Source organism: Oryzias melastigma, linkage group LG4 (assembly GCF_002922805.2).
Source record: "Oryzias melastigma strain HK-1 linkage group LG4, ASM292280v2, whole genome shotgun sequence".
NCBI classification, from domain to species: Eukaryota; Metazoa; Chordata; class Actinopteri; order Beloniformes; family Adrianichthyidae; genus Oryzias; species Oryzias melastigma.
In genome coordinates, this window is record NC_050515.1 from 2,497,779 (window position 1) to 2,517,806 (window position 20,028).

The 20,028-nt window shown below is 36.2% G+C and overlaps 1 protein-coding gene across 6 annotated transcripts in view; it reads left to right on the forward strand.

Moving 5' to 3' along the window:
* tle2a (TLE family member 2, transcriptional corepressor a) overlaps window positions 1–20,028 on the forward strand; it is a 47,582-nt gene that overhangs the window by 2,768 nt on the left and 24,786 nt on the right. For all 6 annotated transcript variants that reach the window (XM_024278864.2, XM_024278866.2, XM_024278867.2 and 3 more), the window contains exon 2: window positions 15,247–15,410. In XM_024278864.2, coding sequence (XP_024134632.1) covers window positions 15,247–15,410 — 164 coding nt within the window. The remainder of the gene's footprint in view (window positions 1–15,246; window positions 15,411–20,028) is intronic.

The following is a 20,028-nucleotide window of genomic DNA, read 5'->3' on the forward strand; positions in this document are numbered from 1 at the left end:
TATGGAAAATGCAAAAAAAAAATCAGTCTGCTAACAATCACGGTCAAATGTTTCTGCTGAAAAACAGATTTTAGTTTTAATTGTTAATATCTTTTCTCTTCTTTTCTGCTTTGTTTCTATTTTAAAGAAATAAACATTTTATTATTTTAAAACATAAAAGCATGTATCAGAGAAAACTTCCCTTATATATTATTAAAGTTGCAGAAATCTAAAATATTTTTTTTACATTTTTTTAAATGACAAAAACGGCACAAAATAAGTAATCCAAAAACCTTTTAATGTTTAGATAAATATATTTGACTCAATTAAATGTTACGTTAATTATTTAGGTGGTAAATAAATATTTAAAAATAGAGAAAATTCGTCATTATTTAAAAAAATGATGGACCATTATTGTGAAATTGAATTTTGTGCTGAAGTTTCAGTTTCTGAATGATTTACCAAATTAAAAGTATATGTTTTTGGTGGAAATGCACATTATTATATTAATATTATGTTTGAAATGTAATTTTATATATTTTTTCATTTCATTGTAATATTAGCAAAAACAATTTTAAAAATAGTATTTACCCTGTTAGTCTTTTTCTGTCTGTGTTTTGTTTGGCCCAAGAAGTGTCAAAGTGCCCCAGTTTCTTTAAAAATAGCATAAAAAAGTAAAAAAAAAAATCAGTTTTCATGTCATCTTTAAGAAAAAAATCTTTTTCATGGTCATTATAGTTTTTTAACCCAGAAAAATCTTAATTATCAGGAATTTTCCTACAGAATTCGTCAATAATCTGTAGATAATTTTACTTTAAATGGCTTCCTCTATGAAGAAAAGTTCCCAGAATTCCTAGCGCCTCCCAAACATCTGAAAATGTAAGGCTCTCATGTATATTTAACGGTGAAGGTGTGAAAGTGAAGCCTTCCTCCTCAGAACCGGGTCGTCGTGTCGGGAAGTCAAACGGAAAACGTTCTCCCGGTTCTAGCCTGGAAGTTTTCCCATATTTCTACTTTGAGAAACGTGTTGGAGAGACGAGTACAGCGATTTAAATGATCATTCTTTGGTTTTCAACATGATTCATCGTAGATATTTGTTCATTTTGAACGATCTGAGTCACTGACTAAAAATTCTTAATTCTTACAATTCTTCCTTTTTAATGTTTGTTGGTTTATGTTTGTCTTTTCACTGCATAAAAAATAAAATGTTACGTATGAAATTACCAGCATTTATATCTTTATTTAGAACAGATAACAATTTTTTAAAATCTGTTTAGTTTTTAGCTACAGTTTATATTTTATGACTCATTTTCTGCATCTGTAAATTACTGACGTGAAGCCCAACGAGTCCAATTTTCTTTGTGATTTTAGGCTAAATGAATAAAATTGAATTGAACAGTAGATCAGAATCAACAAGACTTTGACAGAAAAAACATGTTTTTTTTTTCCTGTCGATCTTCTGCTTAAGTTCAACAGTAAACGAAACCTAAAAATCGCTTTTGTGGATGATTGAACAACAAATTTGAAAATGTTCTCCACAGTTTGTCAACACTTTTAGTTCTAAAATGTTGCATTTCGGTATAAAAAGTTTCTTTTTCCACGTCACAATCAGCTGATTCACTGTTAAAATCTCAGTTTTATTTAAATGTTCCCATATTACATCACAAATGTCTCAACAGACCTCACATCGGTAATGGTCCAAAAACATAAAATATAAACGATTGCTAAGATAAAGTTAGCAACTTCGCTTTAAGACAATCTTTCTGGGTAAAAAAGAGATTCTAGTGAGAAAAAAAGAACTTATTCAACATATGCATTATTAAAGAAATCTAGAATTAACCAATACATGTACATTTTTTAAATGTACAAATATTCTTATTTGACTCCAAAGATTCTGTTGACCCTCAAGCTCTCTTAGGGGTCCAGATGACCCCGCTTAATGTAAACATTTTAGGATGGCACAAGGTTGACATGTTTAGGTGATGAATAAGTGTATTAAAAACAGAAAAAAATGAAATACTTCCGTACTGTGCAGCGCTGTAGATCGAGGCGCTTTTCTCCTTCAGAATCTACTGGAATTATTGTGTTAGCGGTTGAAAAGTTACAGTATGTTGAAGATTTTGTGTTTGAGTGTCAGCGCCGCCGCCTCTGGTGTTTAAGGGTTAACTCGCGTCAAAATGAATAACTAGTTTCTAGCTAGCCACGCATTTATTGTGTTCCCTACATATTTAATTTAGTGTGACATAACTTACCTAACTCGACAGCATAAAGCCAAAAAGCTTCCAGACAGTCACTTTAAGGCACAAAAGTCTAGACCCGGGGGCCGGATCTGGCCCTCCAGATAATTCTATCCGGCCCTCCAGGTTTTATTTTATGGTTATTAATGGTCCGATGTTATCTTGCGCTTATTTCTAACTTGGAGAATTTAGATAAATTATATTTTCATGGAGAGTAAAATATTGAAAGTTATTTAAGGTTTAAGTTGATTTATTCTGGAATAATATTCCTGCCTTTTTTATTATTATTTATTTTATTATTTGCTATTCTTACTAATTAGTTAGTTAAAAAGTTACGGTTTTAGCGTTTTAAAAATTGGAATTCTTCTAGGTTTTTGGACTATTTTGGCATTTACTAAGATTTTTTAGGCAAATTTCGAGTTTAGCTAATATATCAGCTACGTGCTAGCTGTTTTGACTAATATAGACTTTTCACTTGTTTTTTTTAGTTGTGGAGTTTAGCTAGCAGTGGCTACGTGCTAGCTGTTTTGGCTAATTTAGGCATATTTCTTTGAGCTTTTTTTTTTAGTTCATTTTGGAGTTTAGCCAATATTTTAGCTACATGCTAGCTATTTTGGCTAATTTAGGCTGTTTTTTCCTTCCATTTTCAATAAATGTTCAATAAAGGTTTATTAAGGTGTGTTAAGTTTGACGCTCCTGCTTTAAGTGAAGTTCGGGTCGGTCGGATGAGATCTGGAAGGTCGGCCATGTTTGTGTGCTCTTCAAAAATGTCAGAAATAAAAACACTTCACATTTATTTCCTCTTTTTACTTTTACTTGAAATAATCTCAATTCTTTGACTTTTTAAAATTCATAAAACGATCAGAATCGTTTATGGATCATAATCGGTGCATCTAAAAATAGATTTGACTACACTCCACTATATCAGTAAAGATCGTGAATCAGGGATCTTTTACGTTGAGAATATTCATACTCTGAATTTTGGGAGCAGATTGTACTCGAGTACAGAGAAGATGGAAGTTACTGCGAGGGTTTGGTGTCTAATGAGCGGAAGTGGAGAGGTCCAAAAAAATCACCAAAATGAGAATTTTTTAACATAATTAGATACAAACATTTACTCACTATGTGGCGACTAACTCTCTAACCTTTTATTCGACCAATAGGAGAAAATGTTTGTGACTGGCGAGTTTCCATTTCAAACCCTTCAAAATAAAGGTTGGTTAAAAAAATCAATTTTAAATTAATCGATTTGAATCGATTCAAGCTTAATAGATCAATAATCGATTCATAAAAATATAAATCGATTTCGAAAATAAAGCTAAAGTCGGCTAGCTTGATGCTAACGTTTAATGGAATTCCCCATAGGACGGCTAATGCTAACGCTCGGTCGACCTAAACATAAATTGCTGACTAAATGAACATCTTTATGAGTTTTCCAAACTCTTTTAAGGAAATATATTTTTTTAAAGTAACGATCTGTGGTCAAACACAACGATTTATGTTCATACTTTCTTCTTCTTCTGGAATAAGCTGTAATGCTATAACGCGATCGCCATCTAGTGGCCAAACTCAAACGTCCTCCAGGAGAAGCAGAACACAGTTTACAATGTTGATGATCTGAACATTTTAGTTAGAACTTCTCCTTTAGAGAATCATGTAACACTGGATGATATTAACAATCTCATCATTAAACTCAAAACTGAACTGAAGAATCGAAAGAATCGAAAAAAATCTGAATCAAATCATTTCAGGCTCTTGTTAATCGAGTTGTTTCTGGAAATTCTAATCGATACCCATCCCTAGAGTGGGTCATATGACTATATACATTTATTTATTTATTTTCTTCATATCGCCCAGAACTATTGGCTGATAAAGACAATCAAATCGATCTGGTTGGATGGTAGGAACAGAAATCACTGTATTGATTGAGTCGATTGATCGTTACAGTCGTATTAAACCTTCATTTGTCATTCGCTGCCTTTACCTCCTTGAATCTGTGGATTGTGTTGAGTTTGGGTGCAGACTGAGAGATCTCCACCTCCCTCCACCACATCCCTCGTATGCATTTAGCTCTTTATCACGGCTGCTGTCCGGCGGCGAGAGCTCGCCATCGATCAGGCGCTCGCCTACTTTCCTCAACCAGCAATTAGGGAGCGGGAAGAAAGGCTGAGGGAGGAGAGTCTGAGGGTTTACTCAGGCTGTTATGGAGGTGCGTCTCGGTGGAGGGAACAAACGAGCTGGGGGGGTTACCTAATAAAAGAAGGCACTGCCAGCAATTAAGCCGGCCGACAGACAAATCGCGGCGCTCCGCTAATGCGGTCTGACAGCAGGGAAATTTGAATAACGAGGCATGCGGGAGGAAGGAGATGGGAGCGGGGGGCGGGGGGTGACGTTAATGAAACAGGTGCCTGGGAGCCCCCCCCTCTATGTGAAGTCATCATTGAAAGATTACCAGCAAATTTCCCCAGTTCGGAGCTCAGAGCTGGATGTAAGAGGGGGAGGAACGAGGAGGTTTGTTTTCACGTTGGAAGGAGATTTAAGGAGGAATTCTGAATGAACGTGACACGGTGACCTGCTTTAGAGATTCAGAGGTTGGTACACGTGCACGTACTGACTGGACATGCACGTTCAGGATTAGTGCCATTGGTTCCTATGGTCAAATGGACGAGAAGGGAGGGGGAGGGGGGGTTTACTTAGAACACGTGTCAAAGTCAAGGCCCGGGGGCCGGATCTGGCCCTCTGGGTAATTTTATTTTATTGTAATTAATGACCCGATGTTATCTTCCTCTCATCTCTAATTTGTATCATTTTGACAAAATATATTTTTATGGAGAGTAAAATATTGAAAGTTATTTAAGGTTTAAGTTGATTTATTCTGGAATAATATTCCTGCCTTTTTATTATTTAGAATTTTGTTAAAAATTTTCACTTTTAAAGTTAAAAAAAATTGGAATTATGCTAGCTTTTTGAACTATTTTGGCATTTACTAAGATTTTTTTAGGCTATTTTGGAGTTTAGCTAATATTTCAGCTACATGCTAGCTGTTTTGGCTAACCTATGCTTTTTTTTTTTTTTTTTTATAAGGCTAATTTGGCATTCACTTAATATTTTAGCTGGCTATCAGCTTCAGCATTCTTAGCTATCAATTTCAGCATCTTCGACCATCAGCACTAGCATCTTCAGTGGCCAATTTCATCTTACAGCATTGATACTAGCATTATCACAGGTAATGCTATATATATATAGTTCATAATTATATTAAGAAGTTACAGTTTTAAAGTTTTAAAAATGTAGTTTTAGAGTGTTTAATAAATGTTTATCCTGTTCGGCCCGCGACCTCAGGTGTGTTTTGGATTTAGCCCCCCTGTGCGATTCAGTTTGACACCCCTGACTTAGATGATGAACTCGGGGCGTCACCAGAGTAATCAGTGGTCTGAAGACAGGCGTATTTGGTAGAAAAGGACAGTCGGATCTGTTTAGATAACAAAGAAAAAATACTGCCTCCGTTTTTAAATAAATTAAAATGATTTCTTTATGTTTATGTTTCCTTAATCTACGAATTAAGAAGTTGAGACGTCACTAATTTGAGCTCCACTGCTTTCTAGGGATTTGATTGTTGCTGATACGTGTTGGTCGATGCTAATATCAAATATTTAAACCCTTGTTTTTTTATTCTTTAAATAAAGGAGAAAGTAAAAAAAAAAGATGAGATGGACATGGCGGCATCATTGTCTGTAAGCAGAAATGATCCAACTTCAGGCTGAAGCAGAAGTCTTTTCTGTTTGAATGCAGTACATGGATCTAAGTTCATGTTTTTACCGTTGAAACCGTCGAGGTTTTGGATGCAGCCTTATAAAAAAAAAATTAAGAACTGTTTAAAACAAAAGTGATCTCTTATTTTGAAGGTTTGAAACAGAAGTTGATTGGTGACGTGTACTGATGAACATCATGGTATTTGTTTTGTTACTTTCAAAAACATGAATGTTCAGAATTGTAAAACATAAATAAAAGGTTCTTGTGGGGTTTTAAAAAGCCTCAAAAGCATCAAATTTCTAAATTTGGAAAACGTACAAGAAAAAAGACTTAAAGTCTGTAATTTTTATATCAAAGCCTTAAAAATTGTGCTATTTTAAACATCTCTGTTTCATATTTCTTGTGGAAAATGTAAATTTTTAACCACAAATGTTTTGGATTATATAATGGAAATAAACCAGTTAAAAAAAGCATCCCAACACTGACCACAAACGACAAGATAAGCAGCTACAGTTTGAAACATATAATGGGCATAAATCCATAAAATGAGAAATAGGCTGAAAAATTGGTCTTAAGTTTTCTTAATCATGGCCTTAAAAAGTCCTAAAAACAGTCAGAAACTTGTAGGAACTCTGGTTTATTTAAGGTTGAAACAAAAAAAAATGTAACTGTTCAGATCACCTGTTAAAATAAAGTTTTTCTATTATTTTTTACAATTTGGGGGGGGGGTTTCGATTCCGATCAAGGACCTCCTGGAAAGATGATGATGTCCCAATCTAGACCGACTAATAAAATAGTTCAGTTCTCAGAAACTAAAATGTAACTCCACCTACCACTCAAAAAATCACCTTTTTTAAGGTTCTTTATCTGATGCATTTATTCCAGTTTGGGTTTTGTGCATTTTCAGATGAATACGAACAATAATCCACGACAGAGGTGGTGATTTTGATGTCCTTAGAGCTTAGTGATCCTCGCAGGGGATCAGATGACAGACATTGGATAAGAAGCGGTGATGGTTACTCCTCATGGTCACAGCAGGACTACAACAGTGAAGCTTATCAGCAGAAACTTCCTATTGCTTGAGTCTTTATTTATATTTTTAGATTTTAGCATTAGCTCTGGGTATCGCCAATAATTTCCAGAATCGATTTGATTCACCAGAGCCTGGATCGATTTGACTCCAATTTTTTTTCTGATTCTTTTGATCCTTTCAATTAGATTATGAGTTTACAGATTTAGACACATTTGTTTAGAAATACATTAATAATCTATACATGTTTTGGAGATTTTCATATTAATCTGATCCAGTTCACATACTGTAGAACGTATTAGTGAAATAATGAGATTATTAATAGCATACATGGATTCTCAAATGGAGAACCTTCAACAATTGTTCTGCTTCTCCTGGAGGGCGTTTCAGTTTAGCCACTAGGTGGCGATCGTGCTATAGAAGTACACCTTATTCCAGAAGAAGAAGAAAGTATGAACAAAAAACTGCTTTTGACCACAAATGGTTACTTTAAAAATATTTCCTTAAGAGTTTGGAAAACTCATATAAAGATGTTCATTTGGTCAGTAATGTTGTTATCTGTATGTGTAGGTCGACCAAGCGTTAGCATTAGCCGTCCTATGGGAAATCCCATTATAAGTTAGCATCGAGCTAGCTCATGTGTTGGATCAATCTATATTTTTACGGATCGATTATTGATCTTTTGAGGTTAGATCAATTAAAATTGATTTTATCAACCAATCCCCTATTGAGCATCAATTGTAACACCACTGAAATCCGACTTCGTGTTTAGTTTTTTGTGTTTAGTTTTTTGTGTTTAGTTTTGGCTCCATGATAAATCCCTCCGGTCCTTTCAACTGCAGTAACACTAAACTGATGATTTGAGAATCACTGAGGGAAACAGGATGAAGGTTCATCTGCAGAAAAGACATTCTAGTAAAATTCTGGAGCTTTTTATTTTCTTTCTTGGCTTTGAATAATCCCAGAGATGGATCAGGATGTCTGTGGATGTTGTAATCGTTTGATTTCACAGCTTTATTAAAAGACTCACAACCCAATAGTTTCTCCACAGTCTGGGTGTTCTCTATTGTTGTGATGAGACGTAGTTAGAAAATCAAGTTGCGTAGCCACACAGGAAGACATCTTTGGAGTTCTGAGCCAACTAAAACCCCGCCCACTTTAAGGCAAAGTTCGGCTCAAACCAAATTGCATTGCGGTATCTGGTGATCTGCAGAACGGATTAGTGACATATTGGTTGTTTTTGGAAACAGATTGAAGACAAAATCTGAATGAGTCTTTATTGACAAGAGGATGGAACCATTGACTGTATTTAAGAACTGGACTGAGAGTAAGTGGCTCCAAGAAGCCAAAACTCCATAGACCTCTAGAGAGAAATAAACAGCTGTTAGTCATTCTGTTGGTCAGAATAACCATTCTTGATCGATAACTTTATTTTAACTTGTTTTTTATAACACTCATTTTTTATAAACTGACCAATCAGAGGCCTGGATTTAAGTAGGTGGAGCCTGCTGGCCCCCATGAATACTGTTCAAAATATTTTCATTACATCCAAATTCCTTCAGAAGTGAATGGTGCTGTTCAAATCTATCATTCCAAAATCGAAATTTCCCAGAAGTCTTTGCAAAAAACTAGCGTGCATTAATGCTCACTACAATAAATAATATAGACCACAATGCATTGCGGTCCAACAGTTTTTGCAGAAAAAAAAGTGTTTAAATGTAATATTTGAATAAACCGTCCACATTTTTACCATCAGGTCACAGTGGTGCTGTAACTGTCCTATCATAGAGCCATGGCTCCATATTACTCCACATTTCTATTTAGTGTTTTAGGAATAATACATTTTCCTTTCATTGTCATTATCAATGTTCCATTATTTGACTTTTATCAGTAAATTAAGTTTTGATCTCATGTTTTCCACCACGTAAAATAATAATAATAAAAAGAACTCTGTCTTGCAGGAAAGTGTGATCTCAACCTGCTTTTTTATGCACAGATAAAATGAATGAATAAATAACAGCAATTCAGTCATAATTTAATATAAGCCCAAAGACAAAACAGTATTTAACTTGAGCAACTCTGGAAAATTTATGTTTCACGATTCTGCCTCAAATCTTTACACTAAAAAAAATACATTTGGGTTCACCTGAAATTTCACAGTGATTTCATTATTAAATGCTCTTTGAAAACTTGTACATTTACCTGATTAATCGCTTACGGCTGCTGGAGCCTAACCCAGCTGCTGTTGGGTGACGGCGGAGTATACTCCGGACTCGTCAATGTAAATCCTGTGAACAGGAAAATAACAAATAATGATCTTATTCAGAAAAATTAAACACTTTGGTTTTGATCACAGAAACAAATCTATTCATTTATTCTAAAAATGAGCCAGAAAGCGTCACAGAAGAGTCCTGCCACTGCGTAGTCACAGGGTTACTGACTACGACTTGAGACCAAGTTTAGCCAATCACAATCAAGAAATCGTCACAGTTTTAGGACGAGCTGGAGGCTGATGTGATGAATATCATGACAGAAACCTGGAGCTGGTACACAGTTTAATGCAGGCCGGATTTGGTCCACGGTTCCACACTTTGGACGTGTAGCACTAGATGGAACTTTCTTTGGTTTAATCGACACACGTGGACAGACACGTATTTATCTAAAAAAGACATTTCTTCTTTAATTCGCCTCCATCTTTTTTGACAAATTTAAAACTAAAATGTGGGTTTATCAAAAAAAAAGAAAAAATCGACATCAAGTGTGACTTTGTGTGGATGGAAAGCCTGAGATGCAGATTTGTGTTGCTGGCAGGTCATTTGTGGTCATTTGTGAATCCGTGCTTGTGGTGACTGCTGGAGAACGGCCTCTCTGCTTGTTCTTGGATTGTGTTGTTGCATCTGGACTTTTTTTCCTTGAGGGTGGGGGTTTAAAGCAAAGATGTGAGGTCACGGTGGTTTCCGTCTTGTGGTGCAATTAGAGGTGACTCGGATGAAAATGGGAACGATTTCATTCATGGAAAACCACATCGTTAATGCTCTTTCATGTCTCCATTTATGCGAGGAGGTTTTTTTTTTTTTTATTTCTCCGTCAGTTTTTGCCGTATCATCCACCGGCGGTGATACCGCTGATAAAATGTTACAGCTGTTTGGTTGTGTTGCACTGGTTGAAACATATTGTAATTCCTCATTATGACAAAATATAAAACAGCTTTATTGGATTGTTTTTCCTCTTTAATCAGATAAAAGCAGCTTTGACTTAAAAAAAAAAAGCTTTTCTTCCACAGAAAAGTCATCTCGTCTTTTTCTGAATAGTTGGTTACTTGATCAAATATAAATATCCTCTGTTGGGTTATTGTGATGCATGATATAAAATACTAAAGTCCCACTCCGATCAAGCGTTTAATGAAGCTGTTTTTAGCCAAAATCATAAACCTGTCATTTTCTAGGACAAAGTTTCTGCAGATTCTTTCCAAATTTGCCTGAGATGTATGGAGCAACTCCGCCCCTCTTCCCGTTGCTGAGAGCTCTTTGTTTACATGGTTTCTAGCCCCTCACACCCTCAAATAACATTAGCAGAGCATCAGAATGGGGCGGAGCTTGTGGCCCCACCCCATTGTGGTGCTCTGCTATTTCCTACATCGCAAATACGATTTTTCCCTTTTTTTTGTTTTTTGCTTTTGATTCAGAACGATTTATATATAAAAAAATTCTCAGAAATACAGCTGTCAACCATTAGTCAACGTCAAATATGAAAATTGTAGACGCATTGTTATTTTTTTTTATTAGCCATTTTAGATTATTAGAACCACCAACAGAGTCATTTGAATACAGAAGCCCAACAGGAACTTTTGGAGGCGATATAGAACTTCCTCAACCATAGAAGAAGAAGCAAAATTGTGTTTCATAGCAGCACAGCGGCCTCAAACTATCACCTGAAACAGAATGATTCAGAACATATGGCTCCTTTAAAGGGTAACCAAACGCAGCAGTTTTAGGCTGACTCCATTCTCACCCCAGATTTGAAAAATGCCCCCAAAAAAGGGGGCGGGGCTAGTGGAGCCAGACTGAGTGGCGGAGGTGTGGTTTGGATCTATGATTGGCAGGTTAGCTTAATGTAGCTGGAACACTGAAAGCTGCAGTTCTCCACTATTTACAGCTCAGGAATTAAACAGGTTTATTTTAATTTATCAAAAATTTGGCAACAACCAACAGACAGCACCTTCAAAGCCCCATTTATAGAGGTTAACGGACAAAAAAAGTTGATTTAGTGTTTGGTTACCCTTTGAAAGTTTTATATGTTATAAGATTCAATTAAAATTCATGAACTACACATGTAAGATTTCCATTTCTGTGAATGCATTATATACCATATATACTATATATACCATACAGGACGCAAACCTCTATGGACTGAGTACCAGCACCATCACCTTCTGTAAAAAGCAATTATGTAAACGATGACTAATCGAAAAAAATAATCGTTGACTAATCGGAAAATAATTGTTGACGAATTGAAAAACAATCGTTGACGAATTGAAAAGGAATCTTTGACCAATCAAAAAAATATTTGTTAATTAATCAAAAAATAATCGTTGACTAATCGAAACAATAATCGGTGATTAATCGACACCATAATCGGTGATTAATCGACACCATAATCGTTTCTAATGGACACATTAATCGTGACTAATTGGCACAATAATCGGTCAATAATCGGTGACTAATCGACACAAAATTCGGTGACTAATGGACACAATGATCGTGACTAATCGACACAATAATCGGTCAATAATCGGTGACTAATGGACACAATAATCGGTGACTAATGGACACAATAATCGTGACTAATCGACACAATAATCGGTGACTAATCGACACAATAATCGTGACTAATCGACACAATAATCGGTCAATAATCGGTGATTAATTGACACAATAATCGGTGACTAATGGACACAATAATCGGTCAATAATCGGTGACTAATCGACACAATAATCAGTGACTAATCGACACAATAATCGGTGACTAATCGACACAATAATCGGTGATTAATCGACTCAACAATCGGTGACTAATCGACACAATGATCGTGACTAATCGACTACTGAAATAATCGTCAGTGAAGGCCCTACCCAGAAATGTAATTTTAATCTTAATTTTTTAAATATGTCCTCCATCATAAGAAAAACCTCTTTAAAACCCCATTTTCCTCACAGTGTCTTTGAAGAGCGTTCTCTCTCTGTGTACCTGACCCGTGTGAACCTTCTTCACAGCGAGTCGACATCAGCTTTGCTGAGGGGGAGAAGGCTTGTTTGCTGTTTGCTGCAGTGGGGGCGGGAAGGGAAAAGGGAATGATCAAGTGAGAGTCGGCGCTCAGATAAATTCCCCCGAGGTCATCACGCCGGCTTATTAGCCTGACCTCTTCCTTTAAAGCCTGCTCAGCTGTTTGTCAGGTCAGGGGGTGGGGCTGACTAATAGCATTTGCTAATGGGAATTGTGAGGAGTTACAGGTTATGTATGAATGTTGTGATGCACTGAGGCCGCATTAGAAAGTTCTCCAGCTTACGGTTTAGGAAAAGCCAGACTTTCTGCATGCCGTCGTGTTTTTATGTCTTGAAAATGAAATGATGTGAGATTTTCTCCTTTCTTTGGGAGAAAGTCTTTGTGCTCCTTTTTCCCTCTGAATGGTAATTGTGTGTCTGTTTTTGTGAAGCTGTGTGTGCAGCACTGACAGAACCTGTATATGTATGTATATATATATCCATGTGGGGCGAGTGTGGGCAAAGGTGGAGCGTGTCCCTGTGGCTTCACGCTTCCGTGAGGGAATCTGGCAGATTGAGAGCAGCTTGTTAAAAACGAAGAGGAACATCGGGCGGTCGCCCGTCCTGGAGCATCCATTTTCTTCTGCACTTCCTCTCAAATTGTTGTTGGTAATTTCCAGAAAAGGTCAAACTCATCCTGAAGTGACTCACGTCTTTATTTTCTCCTTTTGTTGAATCTTAAACAGCTTGATATAATCCATCAGAATCCCAAAAGTGGATCATTTCATGATGTCATTTCCTCAGGAAGTAACGCTTTACAAAATAAAAGGTGGTTCATTTAGTGACTCATGGTGGGTTTTTAAGGCCCTTTTCTACTGCTTTTCCTCGAGCTGCAGACACAAACCAACAAAGTTACGTGACTTTAACAAACAAACAGCTGCTTTGGTCTCCTTTTTCAGTACAAAAATCTCGCCGCAGGCTAAGCTCTGTAAACGGTCGTACCTTTTTGATAGAACGAAAGGGAAAACATAATTGGAGAGCAGCACTAAATTATTCGCCCTGCGGGATCGTGGTTAATGTGGCTGCATAGGATGAAAACAAAAGTGATGATAATTCAAATATGGAGCATTGCTACAAAAACAATTACTAGAAGTTCCACTGCAGAGATGATGTTTTCTGACTGTCAAACGATCCTGTCAGGAGAAAATCTCAGGTTCAGTTTTTAAATTCTTGTTGCTGAAGAATTTGATTCAAATGCTTAATTTTTAATGCATCTAGTGGTTGTTGTTAAACAGCTGTTGTTTAATGGAATGAGATTTTTCATTTTTAATAACAATTTTCATTTTCAATGAAAAATCTTATTCTGAAAAATTAATTTTAATTAAAAAAATCTTTTTTCAAAATGTGACTTCTAATAAAAAATCTTTGAAAAATAGGAACCTAGAAAAATGTTTAATATTAAATGAAAAAAAATAAATGAAAAATATTTGAAATAAAAAGTCATTACTAATGAAAAATCTTGAATATTTTATTTAATATTACATTTTCAATTAAAAAAATTAAATGTGTCTGAAAAAAGCACAATAAAAAATATATTAAAAAACAATTATTTACTGTAAAAATCCATAAAAATATTTGAAATTATTTGAAAAATAAAAACTTAATTTCCAATGAATTTTTCTTGGAAAAAAGTTCACTTCAATGAAAAAAAATATTAAAATTAAATAAAATATCTTTGGAAAAATTAAAAACATTTAATTTAGGAAGAAACAAGTTTAGAAAAACTTAAATGTAGAAATTTAAAAAAGAAATGTTGGTAAAAAATAATTTAGAAAGAAAACATTTCAGTAAAAAATCTTTAAAAAACTTTTTCAATGAAAAATCAAATTGAAATATTCTCTAAAATTGGAGTTTTTTAAATGTAATGACAGAATCAAATTTATTTATTTATTTCTTAAAGTTCTTAAAATTTAAACCACAATTCCACAAATCCATGAAGTTGTTTTCCTTTAAATGAAAATATATTTTTTCTTCAAACCCAAAAAACTTGTTTTTTTTATTTAAGAATTAATAGTTTGATGATTGAAAGATAGTTTAGTGGAGATAATGTGAAATTAGCTTTTTATGATAACAAAATAAATAATTTCTAAAGGGAATTTGGACAAATCTCTGTTTAGTCAAATCACGTTGGCTCAGAAATCCAATTGAGTTGTGAATGAAATCCCCATTTCGGTGGTGACTCCATGATGGTCCTCCTGCTGTGAAGGGGAGGAGCCTCAGACAGACTGCATTGACCGTCCCAGCTGCTCGCTGCCTTTTGTCCGCCTGTCCTGCAGCCGTCAAATTCCTCTGGATCCTGAGACGAGTTGGGAAATGAATTTTTAACTGCATACTCCGCATATTTCACCTTTAGCTCATGATTTCTGACCTTTATACCTTAGTTACATTCACACCTGGACGGGGATTGACCACACGGGTCCTGCAGGTTTTTGGGTTGGTTGCTTTGAGGAGCAGCCTCATCACTAATGTGCTCCTTGTGCTGGATCTCTGGGAATGAAAAAATGACAAATCTGTGAGACACATCTGCGTCTCGCCTGCTTCTTCCTTATGTGTTGTTAAAGTGTTCACTACAACCTGTGGCCTGCACCACGTGCATGAATATTTTCTCTCTAGGGGGTCACAGAGCGGTTTGTGACCTCGATATTTCCTGCTGGTCACCTGTACAGGTTTGCCCATTTTTTGGGGGGGCGTATCCACCCCGAAGGGCAGCTGTGTCTGAGTCATAAGACCTCCTGAAACCTCCTCAGGCCACCTCTGATCGACACTCAAACCGGACCGGACAGACTCGTGAAGCGGCTTTTCTTTGCTGTTCCTCTTTTTAGTAAACCTTAAATTTCAGCTATTGAGTTGTTTTTTAGTTCGGTTTTCATTAAATTGTTTATAAAGAAATCATATATATATATTTTTTTCTGTCTTTTTTTCCCAGGCTCCTCTGCAGCCTCCTCCTGGGTCCTCGGCCTCGGTGGTGGCGGCCGCCGCAGCCGCTGCCGCCGCAGCTTCAGGCACTCCCCAGTCACTGAAACTGACCTACCCGGAAACTCTGGACCGCATCAAGGAGGAGTTCCAGTTCCTGCAGACGCAGTACCACAGGTGGGCGTGGCTTCTGTTTTTACCTGTTTGCTCTGTTGTCATGGGGGGGGGTGCCACGATCAGTCGATAAGTCACGACTATGTTGACTATTAAAATAGTCGATGACTAATTTAATAGTCAATTAGTCGTTATTTTGTATTTTTGTTTTTTATACTTAAAAACCACGGTGTTACTTTCTATCTGCCGTTGTCTTTGACACACGTGTGCAGTAGTGCTAATCCAGGTCAGTTGTGATGTCACAGGAAGTTCTATGAAGACTCAGGAACCACAACATCACGCCAGTTGAAAGTGGTCCGAGTAGTCAACTAATTAAAAAAAAACATCAGTGATTAGTGAACTATTGAAAGCTAGAAAAGGTGCATAGATAATGCTAGTGCTGAAGTAGTTGCTGAAGCTTTTTGCTGAAAATGGTGATGCAATTTACTTTAATTGCAGAAGGTATTTGAAAATGCAAAAGCTATTTGCAAAATGTTAAATTTGCTAAAAGACTGGAAATTTTGTTAAACAACTATGAAAGAAGTTGACCTAAATTTGAGAAAAACTTGCAGTAAAATTTCTTTAAAAATCCCTAATGCATGTCAATTTTGCAAAAATATTTAGCGTGTTACTTAAATATGCCAAATTATTCTAAAAAAAGCTAGCTCGTTGTTTAAATACTAGCTAAACTCAAAAATAGCCTAAAATTCCTTAGTAAACTAAATTGGTCAAAACGTTAGCCTGTTTCTAAAATAGAAGCTAAACTATATATTAGCTTAAAAAAAGCCTTAGTAGATAACAAATTAGTCAAAAACGTTAGCATGTTGCTAACATATTAAGTAAACTGCAAATTGGCTTAAAAAAACCTCAGTATATATACCAAATTAGCCAAAAAAGCTAGCAGGGTTGCTTAAATACTAGCAAAACTCCAAAGTAGCCTAAAATTTCTCAGTAAATGTATCTTAACCCTATTGGATAAAAAAAATTGCCAAAAACGTTAGCATATTGCTAAAATAATAGGTAAACTCTAACTTTAAAAAAAAAAAAAATTACTATAAAAGATGAAAACATAGCCCATGAATATATTTAAAAGCTTGTCGCTAATCTACTTAAAATTTTGAAATTTGAAGACTTTCTTATTGATTTCCTATGGGGCATAGGAAGTACATAAATACCAAGAATACAAGCAGTAATGTCCAGAACAAGCTGAACGTTTTGATACAGAGATTTCTGAAATTACTGAAAATGTAATTGAGTTTTTACGTACAGAAAGGAGCAGGAGAATCACTATAGTCGTTTGTGGAAGCCCTAAATGTCAACAATCTGTGCGTTTCTAGTCCGTCTCTGCTATTGGGAAGCAGTGCGCAGCTTTGGTTTACTCTGAAAAAGCCAAGAAATTGATCAAAATTACTTAAAACAAATTTGTAATTGTAAAATATTTGTACTATTTGAGCTGTAAAGTCTTTTGAAGGTGTTTATGGTGTGCTTGTCTGCTAAACTGCTGGGATTCATCGCCACAACGCCGTTTTTTCTGGGAAAACTTGGTTGTTGGAAACATTTTGCATCATCCACAGATTCAACTGGATTACCAATAAGAACATCATTACTGCTGCTGAAAATAGGGCCAATAAAATGACTAAAAGCTGCTCCAGCTGTGAATTTCACTGAAAACGTTACAAGTTCTAACTAGTATTCAGGTGCGCACTTTACAGCTTCATGCAGTAATCTGATGGTATATACTCTGTCCCTGCCATGACAGTGCAGAGTAACGGGACCAGAATGTCTCTGAATGTGGGAATTGGCCGTCCCGTTTGGTCCCAGATCACTCCTTTGGCCGGTTCTGTTGGCAGACCTTCATAGAGTCTCGAATCCACGACTTCTCTCTTCTCATCCTGCTTTGATTAGGGAGCCAGAAGCTCTCCTTTCTCCCTTTCTGTCCCACTTCAAGCTTCTTTGTTGCTCGCACGCTTTCATGCACTCGTACAAACGTGCACTGATAGACTAGAGTTGCCATAAAAAACGTGTGCTACACCATTGAACAAAAACATGGGAGAGTGGTATGAAGTTAGATTTGTTGCAAAAGTGTTGTCCTGTAAAGATATTTCCTAACTAGAAAATGAGTTTGTCCGTAAAGTTGCTTCGTCTGTGTGAAACATCTGTGTGATCTACAACTACAAAACCTCAGTTTCAGGTACAGTTCTTTTGCTTCTCCATGAATCAGCCAATCAATGCTTGGATCAGTGGATCAGATGTTTGATATTCATGTTAGCAAAACAGACATGATGAAATGGTGGAAGATACTATTAGAATTTTTATTTTTTTTATTATTAATTGCAATTTCGTAATAAAATACATCAGTTACTATATTTTGAGTATCTTCTGTCTCTCTGTTCTTTGTGTTGAATGAAGAAACTTTTATTGATTTTTTTGGTCTTTGGCATGAATATTATGCATTTGATCACCTGGTCCAAGCACAGCAATGATTGGGTGGCAGTAAAAGGCTGCTGATTGGTTGATTTGTTGAGAAACAAAAGAGTTGTAACTGTAACTGGGACACACGAAGCATTTATACGGTTTCAAAATAGTTTTACAGACCCACAATTGTCTTAATACCAGTAAAAAACATTTTTACGGATGGAGAATTAATTTTTTTAGAGATACGAAACATTTTTACAGACGCAGAACTCTTAATACCAAGAGGACCTGGTGGTAGAAACGATGAGAAAATCATTAGCCGGAAGTAGAAATTCCAATAGATTTTAGAGTTGTAGAAACTTTTATTAAAGCTTTTTTGAGCGTTCAGGATTACCTTAAACTATGTCAAAAGAGGGTAAACTCTTTATTAAAAGATATTAACAAAAGTAAAACTGTTAAGTCTTGACCGGTGTTTACGTTTGACCGCAGATAGCTTCAGTTCTGTGTGCGATCAACGTGAATCCGCTTATTCTGTCGATGCGAAAAGTGGCTTTGCACTGAAATATAACCCTTTATGTTAGTAATGTGTTGGATATTGGAGAAAAGCCGCTTTAAAGTGTTTCTTACCAGCACAAATTTGCTAATCTCTGCGGATCGGCTCATTGACTTTGATCGAGTAAGGAGTTGCGAAATAGCTTTGTAGGTTTTGACAGAAACATCTTGGGTGTTAAAAGGTTAAAAAAAAAGAAAACCTAACTGTTATGGTTGCCAATTATGTTTTTCTTTTAGACCAAAAACATTATTTTTTTATCTAAATGTTTGGTACGTGGGAGTGGGGTGCTGATATTCTGGTTCTGAACTTCCTTCTGGGTAATGATTTTCAACGGCCATCTTGTCTGCCGCCAGGTCCTCCTCCTTATTACAAGTACAAAACCTTTTTAAGGAACTTTTTGCAACTAATCTATCTTCATAGTTGCATCCCTTCTGCATACCAGTATGTTTATGTTGGAAGTGTCAAAGTTGGAAGTGTTTATTATTGATAGTTTTATTACTTTACACCAGACTTGGTGTGTGCCAAACTGAAAGCTTTTTTTTTCGTTGCTATTTAAAATCGATATTTCTGAATTTTGTTTTGTTTTTTCGTGGGGAAAGGGAATCATATCCCTAAAATGGACGCAAACACACCTTGTTTTTAGAATCCTGATGTAACTCTGGTTGTGGATACTTCTTTTTGCTTCAGTTATTAATGTTTTTTCTGGTTGTTTTTTTGTTAGTTTTTCACCGTAGTGTCATGTATTTCATTGTTTTAGGTCTTTTTACCAGTAGTGATGCTTGGATTTGGGTTGATTGACGCCTCTCGAACAAGAAACCAGACAAAAACCTGGATGTAGAACATAAATGGGTCATGTGACGTGGATTACATTCCACTTACCGAAACAGAAAACAGTGAGACTCTGTAATTTTATCTCATGCAGTAACCCAGACCTCATGATCGCCTCCTCTTCAAACATGGATGACTTTGTGACTCAGTCCTTCTCAGCACACAAATCCCGACATGGAGCAAAGCGATTCCGCGGCGTTTGCCGGGCCGGTATAATCAGCCGGACTGGCAGCAGTTCAGGACAGCTTTTGTTACAAAACACTTGAAGCATCTTCATCCTTTCAAGCAACGCCGAAGAGATCCGCAATAAGTGAATGATGAGATTAAGACCGTCAGGAACAAGCGCGAGCGTGTGATTATAACCTTTCCAATTTTGTTACCGCAGCGTGTCGTTTAAGCAGATTCAGGGTTCCTGGAAAGATTGTTTAACCAACCTGCAGGCTTCTCCCAACAGCCCACAAGCTGTTGTCATTATGGAAGCACCAGGCGAGTGAGTGGAGCTGCAGACTAATGCTGCTCTCATAAACCGTTACAGTAGCAACAATTATTGGAAGAGTTTCGGCAAGCAGACATCTCCTGTGAAATTTGGCAGCTGCGCATGAGCTTGATTTTTGGAAGGCTGATTTAGCTTATTGACAGTTGGCTGTAAAGAGTAGTAAAGTTGGTAATTATTCAACACAACAGTGAAGAACATAGAATGCACTTTGGAGTTTGAAATCTGCTCTGAAAGTGGAGAGGTGGGTTTTTTAGGGCTGGGTATTGCGAATAACTTGCAGAATTAATTTGATTCAAATTACCAGCCTGGATTGGTTCGATTCTGATTTTTTTTTTTCCTTTTTATTCTTT